This window comes from Falco cherrug, chromosome 4 (genome assembly GCF_023634085.1).
Source record: "Falco cherrug isolate bFalChe1 chromosome 4, bFalChe1.pri, whole genome shotgun sequence".
NCBI classification, from domain to species: Eukaryota; Metazoa; Chordata; class Aves; order Falconiformes; family Falconidae; genus Falco; species Falco cherrug.
Window position 1 is genome coordinate 37553261 of NC_073700.1, and position 12258 is coordinate 37565518.

The 12258-nt window shown below is 44.4% G+C and overlaps 1 protein-coding gene across 9 annotated transcripts in view; it reads right to left on the minus strand.

Moving 5' to 3' along the window:
• PIGQ (phosphatidylinositol glycan anchor biosynthesis class Q) overlaps positions 1-12258 on the minus strand; it is a 38814-nt gene that overhangs the window by 5371 nt on the left and 21185 nt on the right. For 8 of the 9 annotated variants that reach the window (XR_008731781.1, XM_055707415.1, XM_055707419.1 and 5 more), the window contains exons 7-10: positions 11176-11287; positions 9229-9309; positions 8098-8212; positions 4236-4297 (exon numbers count right to left, since the gene is read on the minus strand). Coding sequence is in view for 8 of the 9 variants with exons in the window: in XM_055707415.1 (XP_055563390.1) it covers positions 4236-4297; positions 8098-8212; positions 9229-9309; positions 11176-11287 (370 nt within the window). In the remaining variant the exon portion in view is untranslated. Of the gene's footprint in view, positions 1-4235; positions 4298-5748; positions 7175-8097; positions 8213-9228; positions 9310-11175; positions 11288-12258 lie in introns of those variants that run through there. The other variant, XM_055707421.1, reaches the window with a different exon arrangement.

Here is a 12258-nt window from a genome sequence, read left to right on the forward strand (position 1 = left end):
TAAAACATCAATACTGCTACTCACAGGGTGTAAGAATCCCTCTCTGGCTAGCTAAAGCTGTGTAGCCTTCTACAACATCCTGAAACATTAACAAATCAAGCTTGGCAGGGAGTATTATTAGAATCGTTTTCAAGCAGAGATGCAGACGCAAGCACCACTAGGATTTGAGAGTGATGCTCATTACACAAGGGTGTAGAACTGTTGCCTCATTGCGTTAGGAGGTTGCAGTGGCTGGAGGGATGGGAGGCTCTCGCTGCAGACAGCAATACTCTGTTGGGGGTGCACTGCAACTCTCAGGAACTCCTCTACAATGTGCCAGTCAAGCTGTATATTTTAGGACCCTACTGCTTTAATGTGCTAAGCCCTCAGCCCACAGCTATAGTTTAAGCTACACCCGATATCACCTGATACCTACCCAGTGGAACAAAGTCCTAGCAGAATGGGATGCATAGCACACAATGCCACGCAGAGCTGCTCATCACCATTTTAAGTCTCCTTGGCTGAGTTCACCTTTTAAAATTTTGTTTCAATCACCATCCCAAGAATGACCATGTCTGGAGTCTCTGCCTGCAGAAGCTCGTGGCCTCTCATTATGGTCACAAAGTTGCTGTACTGACCTTCTGAAGATGGGGGAGGCAGACAGACATGTTAACTGGACGAGCAGAGACAGAAGGATTTTAGACCTTGGAAAAAATCTCATTCCAGGGTAGAGAGATAGGTGAAGTCCGGAGGATTGATCCCGTCTGGCCAAGATCTGATGCATGAAAAGGATGCAGAGCAATAGATTGTCTCCAAAAGAGTAAAGAGATGACACAGAAATGGTGGGTCTCAGAAAACAGACAAGAAATGTCGAGGTGAGACTTACAGAGCTAGAGGAAGCTTGGACAGTGGGGAGAAATGGAAGGATATCCTTCTCTAGTGAAAGGGTCCAGCTATGCTGGAATCAACCAAGCAGCTGCATGAAAGGAGACTATAATTCACAGTAGAAAATCCAGCCACCGAAAGGAGAGAGACAGCAAAACCCATGCAGACAGTCACTACTTTGTCAAAAGCTGAATATTTCTTTTGTCCACTGAAGAACAACCAGTTTTCTGGGAGTTTGCCTGTACCACCAGTTTGCTTCAGCTGTCTGGTGCTCATGCAGTAGTGGGGGATGAACTCAGAGTGCCTGCAAAGATGGAGCTCTTGGAAAGGGTGATTAACCAATGAGTTCATTACAATTAATCCTGGAGACCTTTGTCAAATTCCTTTCAAAGCACAACATTGTTGAGGCAGAAGGATAAAACGCCTGTACACAGAAGCATCCCTGTGAAGTTCAGGAAAAAGGCCAGGGCAGCAGTCGCACGGGCTGAGGGAAGCCAAAGAACCGCCAGCCCCAGAGTGGTCCAGCTGTGGGACGCTGACTCGTTAGCAGATATAAATGCATCCCAAACAGAGTCACAGGAAGCTAGTTCTTAACACAATCAAAATTAGTACCAGAAACAGAAGAGCGGTGCTCATACCACCTGAGGTATGTCTAACCCAAATTCATGCAGCTCATATTTCAAACACATTCTACAGCCTAAAGGCCAAGGATTGACCACAGCATTTATGGGATGTTCTGCATGACTATAACCAATCTCATCGCATTGCAGTCATACAGAGTTAGCTAAAGAAAAAAGAAAAAATAGGGGGGGGAAAAAAAAGACCAAAGAGCCCTGCCCCCAAAACAAACAACAGTAAAACCTGAGTAACTATTTCTGCCTATTTCCTCAGCTGTAGGCAAACCAGTATGTTTTAAGTGAAAATATGCTGGGGGAGGATAGGAACTGCTGCTATACCAGGGAGATACACAGTGTATGTTCCTTTGACTATTAGCTATGTGGGCTGGAAGGTTTGGACACAACATTTCTCGTTGAAAATCAAGCCAAGGCAGAGTGGTGATACCGAGCGGTAACACTTGCCTACTGAAAAATAACAAGAGATGGTTTTACGTCCAGAACAAGACATGTATCTGCCTCTCCTATTATAAATGGAAACAAACAAGCAAAACAAAAGCAAACGTTTATTAGTGAAGTGGCAATACGAGTTCCTTTTATGCAATTTCTGTAGTCCAAAGCTATAATATACCCTGATATAATAGACATCCTTTGTTTCATAATGGAGCGGTTCCCTTTTCCCTTCCTCTTTTGCTTAACCCTTTTCTCAAAGCAATTGCTGTGAAAGATGACATTTCTAGCAGAAGTTACACAGATGAATCAAACGCACCCTGTCTTCTCACTGGGCTATCAGCTATCATTGAGCCACAATGTCAGAAATATTTCTTCTTGTGCACCAAAGTAAATGATTTTAAACAGTAATGAAAACACTGAACTATGTATTTTTTAGTAGAAAGAAGAAAATTAAGTAACAAATGGAATGGAAATATCATCCCCCACCCTCTGCTTGCCTGAGTCTGGAATTTGCATTCCAGTGACACTATCTTAAAAATAAAAAATAATCACTTGGCTGAACCACAAGCTGAACGCGAATGCTCAAAACCAGCATTACTGGTTTCTAATCCATTACCAGTGTCCCAAAGGACAGCTGTGAATGTATCAGTCACCTATAGCTTAAATTATTTTGGGCATAGTTATATGCATACAGCTTTACTTCCATCAAGTGTGGCTCCAGGGGGCTACCATACGGTGAGGGGTCAAAGCCGCTGCCAAATTTCTAGAAAAGAATATCATCACCGACCATAAATAAGAATTCTAGCACGTCACTTAAAAATAGGCTTTTTAGATTGTCCTCTCAAAAGGCCTATCAGAAAGTGGTATATTCAGCAGGATTTCTGACACGAGCCCATTTTCCATTTCCACCAGCACAAAGAGCAAAGAAGTGCCTTTACTGACTCTCTGCTCATTATTATTTGAACAGAAGGTCAAAAGAGATATCCGCTAAAGCACTTCCACCTCTTGATATGATGACTTATGCTATATTCTAGATAGCAAAAGGATCTTTCTGCAGTGGTCCAAGGAAAATCCATCATATCCATATGACCCAGTGACTCTGCTCTCTAAGGCGTGATCTTTCTCCTCTGGAGAAGCAATCTACCATCTCATAAACACACTGATGACGAATTCTCCACCCAGCAGCACCTGTGCCCCATCTCTACTGTCTGGTTTCCTTTTTATGGAGTCCTCTGGTCACAGAAAATGACAGATTTTGGTCCTTATACCACTGCCCTACCAAAAGACAGGAACTGGGAACAGTATGCTTAGGAAATGCTAGTTTTGCCCTAGAAGACATCTGTTTAAGGGATTCTCTTATGAATTGCTGCTAGCTGGTGTGCTGATTCTGTGCTAATTTGAACTCTGCTGAAATAGGGCTGGGGCTGGACCGGTGATGGAAAAAGCAAAAGAACTGGAAAGCCACAGTCAATTCCTTCCCACACACTCTCTTAGCATCCAAGTGTTTTTCATAAATTCTGTACGCTACTTGCAGACTCTTCTCCTAGGATGCAAAGAGCAAGAAAAGCGACCCTGTGATATGGCAGTACTTGCACAAAGTCATGGAAATGGAAATTTCACAATCATTCCTGAACGCATAACAGAGAACTTCACTGCTACCATTACATCATTTCTTTCCAGAAAAAAATGTTCCTTTAGTATCTCTGACAACAGAGCATAGAAATGCAAGGTTACAAAAGCACAGGTAAGCTTTTCCTATACACCTTGCCAGAGCAACTCAGGAGAATAACAGGAGGCCCTTCCTTCTTGTCTCACCCACACAATCACCTTGCCGGCATCACGGAGCAGCTAAGGCTTTTCAACACATCTGACAGGGAAGACCTTTTACTAGTCCTTCATTCTGGATGGTTTAACTGCCTTCTTTTGCTTCTCTCAGTGTCCCCCAGTTATTAAGGTGAGGTTGCACAGAGCCAGGAAGTGAGGTGATAATGACACGAAGCCTTAATTCCACAAGTAACAGAGCTCCATGTTTCACCTGTCTTTCCCATTTCAGTTCACACCATACAGGACACTGTATTTTCTCTAAACTGAGGACTCAAGCAGGATATTAGAAAGAACAGAAGCAGCAGCCACTCATTGCAACGTGAAAGGTATTTCCCTTGTTTCAGCCTTTTACAGCTGAAATTTAAGTGGGGCCTTTTGGTGGGACCAGTTTGAGAATTGCTACAGAAAACAGAAGGACCCTGGGGTCAGTCCGAAGGGAAGCCTGCAGCTGAAAACATCATGCAGGGCACACGTGCCTACCTGCATGAGGAGTCGAAGAGGTTTTCCATCCTGCTGCTCAAGGACTCTGAACTTCACACCAGCTGAAAAGAAACAAAACAAGGAAATCAGATCCACGCTTGGAGAAAAGACCGTGCCACGTGCTGCTCAGCTCTGTTGGCTGAGCACCGATTTCCTAGAAACGGAGTCTTCAACCTTTTGTGATTTATGAACCCTTACACATTTTCAACAGGAAGCACAGATTCTCTCTATAGTGGTTTTAAGCACGATGACAATGTGTTTCTCTTAGCTCCACTAAAAGCAGCCAGCCCTCTGACTTCCAGCTTGAAAACACAGTCCTAAAGCAAGCACTAAGCCTAGAAATCAGACAGACTGACCCAATAATGACAAAAGGATTGGAAGAATCTTTCTCTTTTCCCAAACTTCCATCAGAATGGGAACTCCATGTTAACAGCAGGCAGAACTCACCTTTAATTTGTGCTCATGTGGATACAGCACACGTGCAAACCTCTCCCCCTTTCAGAATAAGGGAGGAAAGTGGCTGGCCTAGAGGCATTAAAGTATTTTAAAGCAATCGCTGCCTATTAATCCCAGCATTCATATGTTTTCAACATACTACAAACCCCATCAAACCTGCCACTTTTATATTTCCTCTTGGATTTGCTACATTCCCAACACTGTAAAGAAAGATGCTGGATTCCAACGGTGACATAGTGCACATAAAGACCTAATGCAATGTTTCCAACAAAGGTAACAACTAGGACTAGAGAGGCATTTTACTTTGAAAGACCTCGAATCACCTCAAATCACAGAAATAAAACCAGCCAAGTGTGCCCCCATTATTCCTTTCTACAGGTAAGAAGATGAGGCAAGAGTAATGAAGTAATCTGCCACAGATCAAAGAGTGGCTCAGAAGTACAAATAGAAATAAAACTCTTCACCTGCTTAAGCCCATCACTACAGTATTTATGTGACCCGAGCACATTTAAAAGCCAAAACATTTGGTCTTTTTGTTCAAGCTTTGAATTAATTAGAATTATACAGTTTACTCCTGGGAGAGCACACTCTTGTCTAGCAGAGACCTCTGGTTTAAACTCTCTCCCCAAATCATAAAGCCTTTTCTGTACAGGACAAGGAGGGATTAATCTACATTTTGTTGATTAAACATGGGCTTCCCCAATGGCTTCAAAAAGATGTTTGAGTCTTCTGGGCCTCAATAAGCAAATGTGCTGGATGACAAAAAGTGTTTAACATGATTCATTGAGTTTTGGCTAAGAAGAAGCAGTCTAAGTCATTCCAGGAACTACTTTTCAGGCAGGCAATTTGTCAGAGAGAAACAGGAACAAGCAGGCACTGAAGTTTCAGATACATGGTCAAGCACTCTTGAGTCTTATCCTAGGAACAGTCCATTAGATCAGAAAATGCTGCTTCTGTAGGTCATGGCCGCACACTTCTCTTCTATAGCTGCAAGCCAACAATCTTTTAATTAGATTATTTAACTGTTCAAGAGTCTTAAACTTCTAAGAAAACTTACGCACAAAAGGACTACAAATTTATTTTAGAATGATCTATAGATTACTACAGTGCTCAGGAGTCTGAGCAATTCACTTCACAGAAAAAGCTGGAAGGCTTGGTCTACTGCAGATCACTCCAGCAGAAAAGAGCCCCAAAAAAATCCGTGATTCAGCTCTGGAGTTGGCTAGTAGGGTTCTGCTTTTTCTGTACACAGGCACCATCGATGGCACAAGAGAGGTCAGGACATGAACCCATTTGCTTTCTTTCACATGACAGCACACTAAAGCAAGCTCACTGCTTGTCTGTATTCCAGTACTCATGGAGACACCACCATGACAGGTCTTACAGAACCATGACAAAACTTGCCCCAAAGTTTGTGCTGTGAGTATCAAGCAAAGGGGAAAGAAGTACAGAGAAAATGAACTGACCTGTTCATGATCAAACAGCATGCTGGTAACTTGTGTGTGGGCAGAGTCTGAGACCCCTGAACCTCGCTGCTATACCTTACTTCACACTACAAATCAACATCACAGTGTACCCATCCCAGCCAAGGTGGCATCCCTCGACCCAGCACTGGGTGGACAGAAGTTCTGCACACAGGACATCAACTTTGATATACGTGCGAAAGGCTTTTTAAAGTCTGAAGTATTTCACTCCAGATGTGTGAAAAGAAAATACAGACTTTGTTTTGGGTGTGTGGGTGGATCATTCACCTATCCTGGCCCAGGCTTCATCAGTGTAATGTTGTGTCAATTCAGAAACTGCGTCAAAGAACTTGGAGGCCAGATGCCACAACTGAACTGAATTGAACTTAAACACTACACTAACCCCTTGCTGACAGGAAAAGCTATCCATTCATGTTGGTAGAACTATCTTGATGGTGCCTGTAAGATCAGCTGCCGTAACATATGCCAGAGGATGTCTTATCCAAGTTCTGAGTCTGAAAAGGGAGGCAAAACCTAAGCAGTGAGGACATCAAGTGATGTGTACTCTCCAAAGTCCTTTGAATTTGATTCAACTGCTCCATCTGTTACCACTGCAATGACATTTTTTTGCATTGGGACGGGAACACGGGCTGCAGAAATTCTCCGAGATGCCTCTTCATCTAGCAAGCAGCATGGCATTGCAGCGTTCTCTTTCTTAAAATGTTTAAGAGAAGCAAACAAACAAACAAAGTCAGGTAACAAACTCAATTGAGAAAACAGTCCTCTGCCTGGGTGAAGGCTTATTTACCCTGCAGTAGGTAGCTGGCTGAACAAAACTGAGAAGAAGTAATCTAAGAGTGATGGGAATATATGGCTTTACATCTCTCAGCAGCAACAAGATTTTCTTCTGCCCTATGACCTGCTGTTTCCTCAGTCAGTTTTCTTCAGCAGCATCTCCTGCTCTCCAAAGACAGCCCTGAGAGTTTAAGAAGTTTCTGCCAGGAAATTCATAGGAACCTGCTGAAGGCACACACGGAAAAGCAAGAGTTGGTAACGTGGCTTAGCTATACCTCCCCAAAATTGAGCCTGGCACCGCTCCACCAGACAAAGGTGTTATGGGTTGCCTCAAGCTTCCTTTGCATTTGATGACTAGCCTGGGTTTAGTGACGATCAAACTCTTTATTAAATTTTAAATTCCTGCTGCATTCCCTTTAAATGGATGGGAGATAATAACTTAGACATGCTTGATTTTAACTAGATTAACCATAGGTGTTGACAGTTAGACCCATTCCAAAATGACCCTTTACTCTGGTGCCAACCATGGTTGATGGTTACCAAAACTGGAAAAACAATGACTTGTTTCAAAACGGTGACAGATTAGTTGCAAAAAGAGAACAATTATCTGAAATCTGCCCAGAGCTCAGAAATGAATCCAAACACCTCAGGTCAAGAGTTTGCTTAGTCAAGTCAGCACAGGACTGAAGCAGTTCCATTGATTCACAGCCACTGTGGATCCAGCCCTTTGAAACAGCAGATTTTCTAACTAGTTTTGTAATTTTTGTCATTTGGCTTGTTTCAGAGCCCAAACCCCCAAGGTTAAGAGCTTGTTTAACTCTCAGAAGTTTTACCTGACTTGGTACTCTAGAGCTGGAATCAAAAGATGAACTCATTATACAGTGCTTGTTTGGATGGCACTTTTAGTTGCCATTTTTTTGCACTCCTGATTCTGTTTCAGCATCACATTTCTTTCCATTGACATCCTCATCCTGCTCCTTGCAGGAACTGGTTAACAGTACGGACAACTGCATGACTTGAGCCTTGGGTTCTTTCCTGCCTGCCCCTGCCCCCATCATCTTTCCATTCAGACGCTACCCATTGCATCAATATTAAGTGCATAATGCAAAATCCTTGAACTTCTGCATGTGCAGCGCTGAAGTTCTTACCTGCGAGCCTGTAGGATCTGCAGAGCCGAAGGATGATTGAATAAAGAGGCAGAGAGTCAATCAGGTCAACTAGCAAGTGTATCAGGCCTTGCACAATCACCACCAGCAAACGGAGCTACAAAGAAACGGTTTAATAAGAAAATCTTGAACAGGAAATGCAACATTTGCAAATTCAGGTGCTGACCTCCAATCTGACATTGTCGTGTGCTAAGCTAAAGCCTCCCAAAGTGCTTTTGATGTCTAGAAGTGCTGAGCATCCAGACCCTGCGTGACATTCCCTGACAATCTTAGCTTAAGGGTGTAACTGAAATAAACCTCCTACGGTTGCAGAGGCTGTGACCCACAAAGATGTGAGAGCTATTTTGTTTTCAGTGGTCGCAGTCTAAAAAGGAGAAGTCAGGCTTCCACTTCCACTAAACTCTATCACGGCGTATCAGTGAATGTAAATTTTTCTCTCTCCAACAGTGAGCTGAAGTCTCTTATTTCTGCCTGAAGAAATCCCATGCAGAGCACCTAAGCAAGAGCAAAGCAGTCAGAAATGAGCTTCCTGCTCAGTGTTTTCTGTCCCCTGATCAAAGCACCTCCTTTTGTCAGACTGCATTTATTTTTGCTGCCAAGCTCATCTGAGAAGAGAGGGCTCAAAAAAAGAGATGCTGAAACCATGCGATGGCCACTCTCTGTGGAAAATTTTGTTCCAGGCAGGCCCCAAAGAGGACTGGTCATATTGGGGGAAGAAAAGAAAAATAAAAAAAGTCAAACCCTCTGACAAAGTCCGGCTGAAAGCATTTAACACAGTAAGTTAATTTCCTGGAGAAAAAAAAAAAGTTCTGGATCTAACCAGAAGGGCCATCACCCCAGACATGGGATGGAATGATAAAAAAAAAAAAAGAGTTCTGAGTGAAAGAGAGGGGAACAGCTTGTCCCGCTGACCAAGATTTTCTGGAAATTCCCTTTGGAGAAACACAAACACATATCCTGAATTCCGCTTGCTTGGCCTACATGGGCTGTGTGAGAACCCTTCCTGGGACACCCAGACAAATATTATATTGTGGATGACAGTAAATGCCTTGGAAACCTTTTTTTATTATCTCAGAAGACAGTATACGACTAGCTTCAAGGGTTAAACCTTACCAGGGTAAACACCAAATAATACAGCGCAGTTGTAGGCAGGAGGAACAGCAGGATTGTAAACAGCAAAGTGCCAATAAATAACTAGGGGAAAAAAGAAACAAAAAACAATCGTTAGCAGAGCAATGGTAAAACAAAACAAAATAAAATAATAGGATACTGTGAGACAATGGAAGTTTGCAAGACTCCTTAATGTGGTGGGGTTTTTTTTATTCCCTATGTGAATGATGCTGTTGCCTTGAATATTTTCAGTACTACTTCTCTCACTGGGCCTTTTTAGAAGGCTCCCTATTATAGGAGTATGTTTGGAAAGATAAATAAGCTGGATCCTGACAGCATTTTTTCCTTTCTAGACAATATTCAAGATTTCCTATTTTAGGCCAGCTTCCTTAGGAAACAAGACTTACATGATCATGCCACTTGTCCACTCCCTATTACCATAAGTTTTAGAGCTATTGGTCAGTTTTTACCATAAAAATGTGGAAGGGTACAAAGCAGCAGAAATTTGGTAGGGAATTTTGTAGAGAAGTATTCCTGTTGCTTCTTCTTTTAGCAAACAGGCACCTGGTGAAAAGCTGACAAAATTTGTTTAATAAACATTCCCAGCGGTAGCAGCTGGCTGGTCGGTCCAGCCACAGGACTTCTGCCTCTTGCTCAGTGGGAAACCAGGAGAGAGAAAGAAGCTGGAGTCACTGGCGTGGGGGGAGCAATATTCAGAGGATGAAGGAGAAAAATCCATAGGAAAGCAGGTGTCATTAGCTCCACTGCCCACAGAAAAAGTTATTTTTATTCTGGGCCGGCCCAGCTGGCCTAAGTCTGACTAATTCCAACTGGGAGAAATGCAGATTTATGACAAACAGGGACCTGACTCTACAATTTTCAGTCACTGCTTCCAAAACAGAGAGGCCACAGGAACACAGGGCACTGCCATTTCTGCAAAAAAGAGATCATGGCCACGGTATATTATGAAAGAAAATAATGCAGACAGCCATGTCACAGAGGTGGATCAACATCCCAGTTTTATGTATGTAACCTGAAATAGATCATAACCCAATCCATTCTCTTCACAGCAGTTGTTTCTTCCCTCCTCTGTCACTCCACTGCAGTTGCTTAACATCTCCAAAAGTCTTTTAAGGTCTGCTTTGAATGTCTATTCCCTCCCAGGCCAACAACCAAATTCCCACTGGCCTCCAGAGCAGCAGGATGAAGCCTGAAGTGCCAAACCAATTCTCCTCAATGTACACAGGGACCAAGCCCTGATGCAAACCCTCTTCCTGGCACAGAGGCTTTTAATCACTAAAGAAACAGAAAAATAGCTCCTCCACTGTGGTGTAAGAAGCTCAAGGTTATCTGCTGTAATGGAGAGAGAGAGGCACTGGCCCTGGAAGTTACCAAATATTGTCATATTATTTTAGTCATGTTTGCTACCACCAGCATGGAGCAGTTCAGGCTCTGCCGAACTTTTCGCTTGGCATTTCAGAAATTAAAAAGAGCTTACAGCATCTGACAAAAAACCTGCCTCTGCTGCTTGAGTGAGAATGTGTGGGCCAGGCTCCAGCAGAACCTGAATGAAACAGGGCCTTTTAATAGAAACGCTGGCACGTCTGTTACTGTGGCAACACTGCTGGGCACCACTCTTTAAACTGCCTTCCTCCCCCCATACCCACTCCCATGCTCCAGGAGCTGCGAGAACCTGCAGCACCCACTGCAGTTCACCAGGGCGCCTTGCAGGTGCTCAGCAGAGCATGCAGAGAAGTGAAGGGGTGCCGCAGAGCAGCAGAGTCCAAGCATTCGGTTCTAAGAGCCACAGACACAGAGTGCTGGAGCATGCGTTTGTTCTGGGTACTGCAAAGCCTCCCGTGGCTTCTCTCTTAGTCTTGGCTAAAGCAGAGTAGGATTGTAGTGCCCATGGGCAGCGTCCTGTGGCAAGCCCCTGGCATACAGTACTACCTGGTCCAAGTCATAGGAGCAGGAATCCACCCGCTGCCGGAGGACGTTCCACTTCTTCCCACGGAACAAGCGCCAGAGAGATGACAGGCCATAAATCTTCAGGCAGTAGAGCCTGAGTGAAGAGAAGATGCTGTGCGTCAGAGCTGCGAGCTCCCAAGCTTTAACACAAAACAGCTGTCAGCATTACACCCCTGCACCCACTCGCTCAGAGTGACAAAAGAAATCAACTTGAGAATGATGCAGAAAAAATACCAATTGCTCAGTCTTGTATTTGGGCTGGCCCCTGGCACGGGCAAAGGAGGCTACCGCAGACAGCTCTGGGCCACTGGTGGGCAGTGGCCATGCCGTGGGCCAGGGCTGCGGCAAGGCTCTTGATAGGGTGTCCCCTATGAGCAGCACCAATTGCCAGCTCCACGCCACCACCTTCCCTACAGCAAAAGCAGCAGCAAGCTTATTGCCCCGAGCTCGGCTCTGCCTCTTCAGTTCAGACCTGCCCTGTTCCCCTGACCACACAGCCCTTCCACGCAGCAGCGGCCAAGGTCTTACCCCTCACACCTGAGGCAATGCAATTCAGCTTTGCCTCCTCAGCACAGAGAAACAAGGGGGGGGGACTGGAGCCCCTGCACCTTCGTTAGTAGGCCACAGCTTCCAACATCCTGAAGAGTGGGGGAAGAGATCAACGAAATGGCTGGTCGCCCCTACTGCATCCTTTCCTTGGACTTTCATAACTTGATGCAATGACACTTGGAGCTACTTCCCTCCCAGAAAAATGGCAATGGTGAAAGAAGCTTGGGGTGATAAGGGGTGGGGAACAGACACAGCTGTAGAATAAGGATGAGGAAGTAGAGCCCCTGGGATGGAGGCACAATGAGCCCTGGGCAGCAGTGTCCAGCATACAGGGATGTAAAGAAAGGGGACACAAGCAATTTGTGGCGCAGAACAGAGCCTGAGAAAGCCTGATCTACAAAAGCCAGACGGGTTAACCAGCCTAGTTAGGGTGTGGAGACTGCTCAGATTTCAAGGCAGTGTTGTGAAAACAGAGGCGAGGAGTCTTATCCAAAAGAATAATGTGGTTTGAGGAAG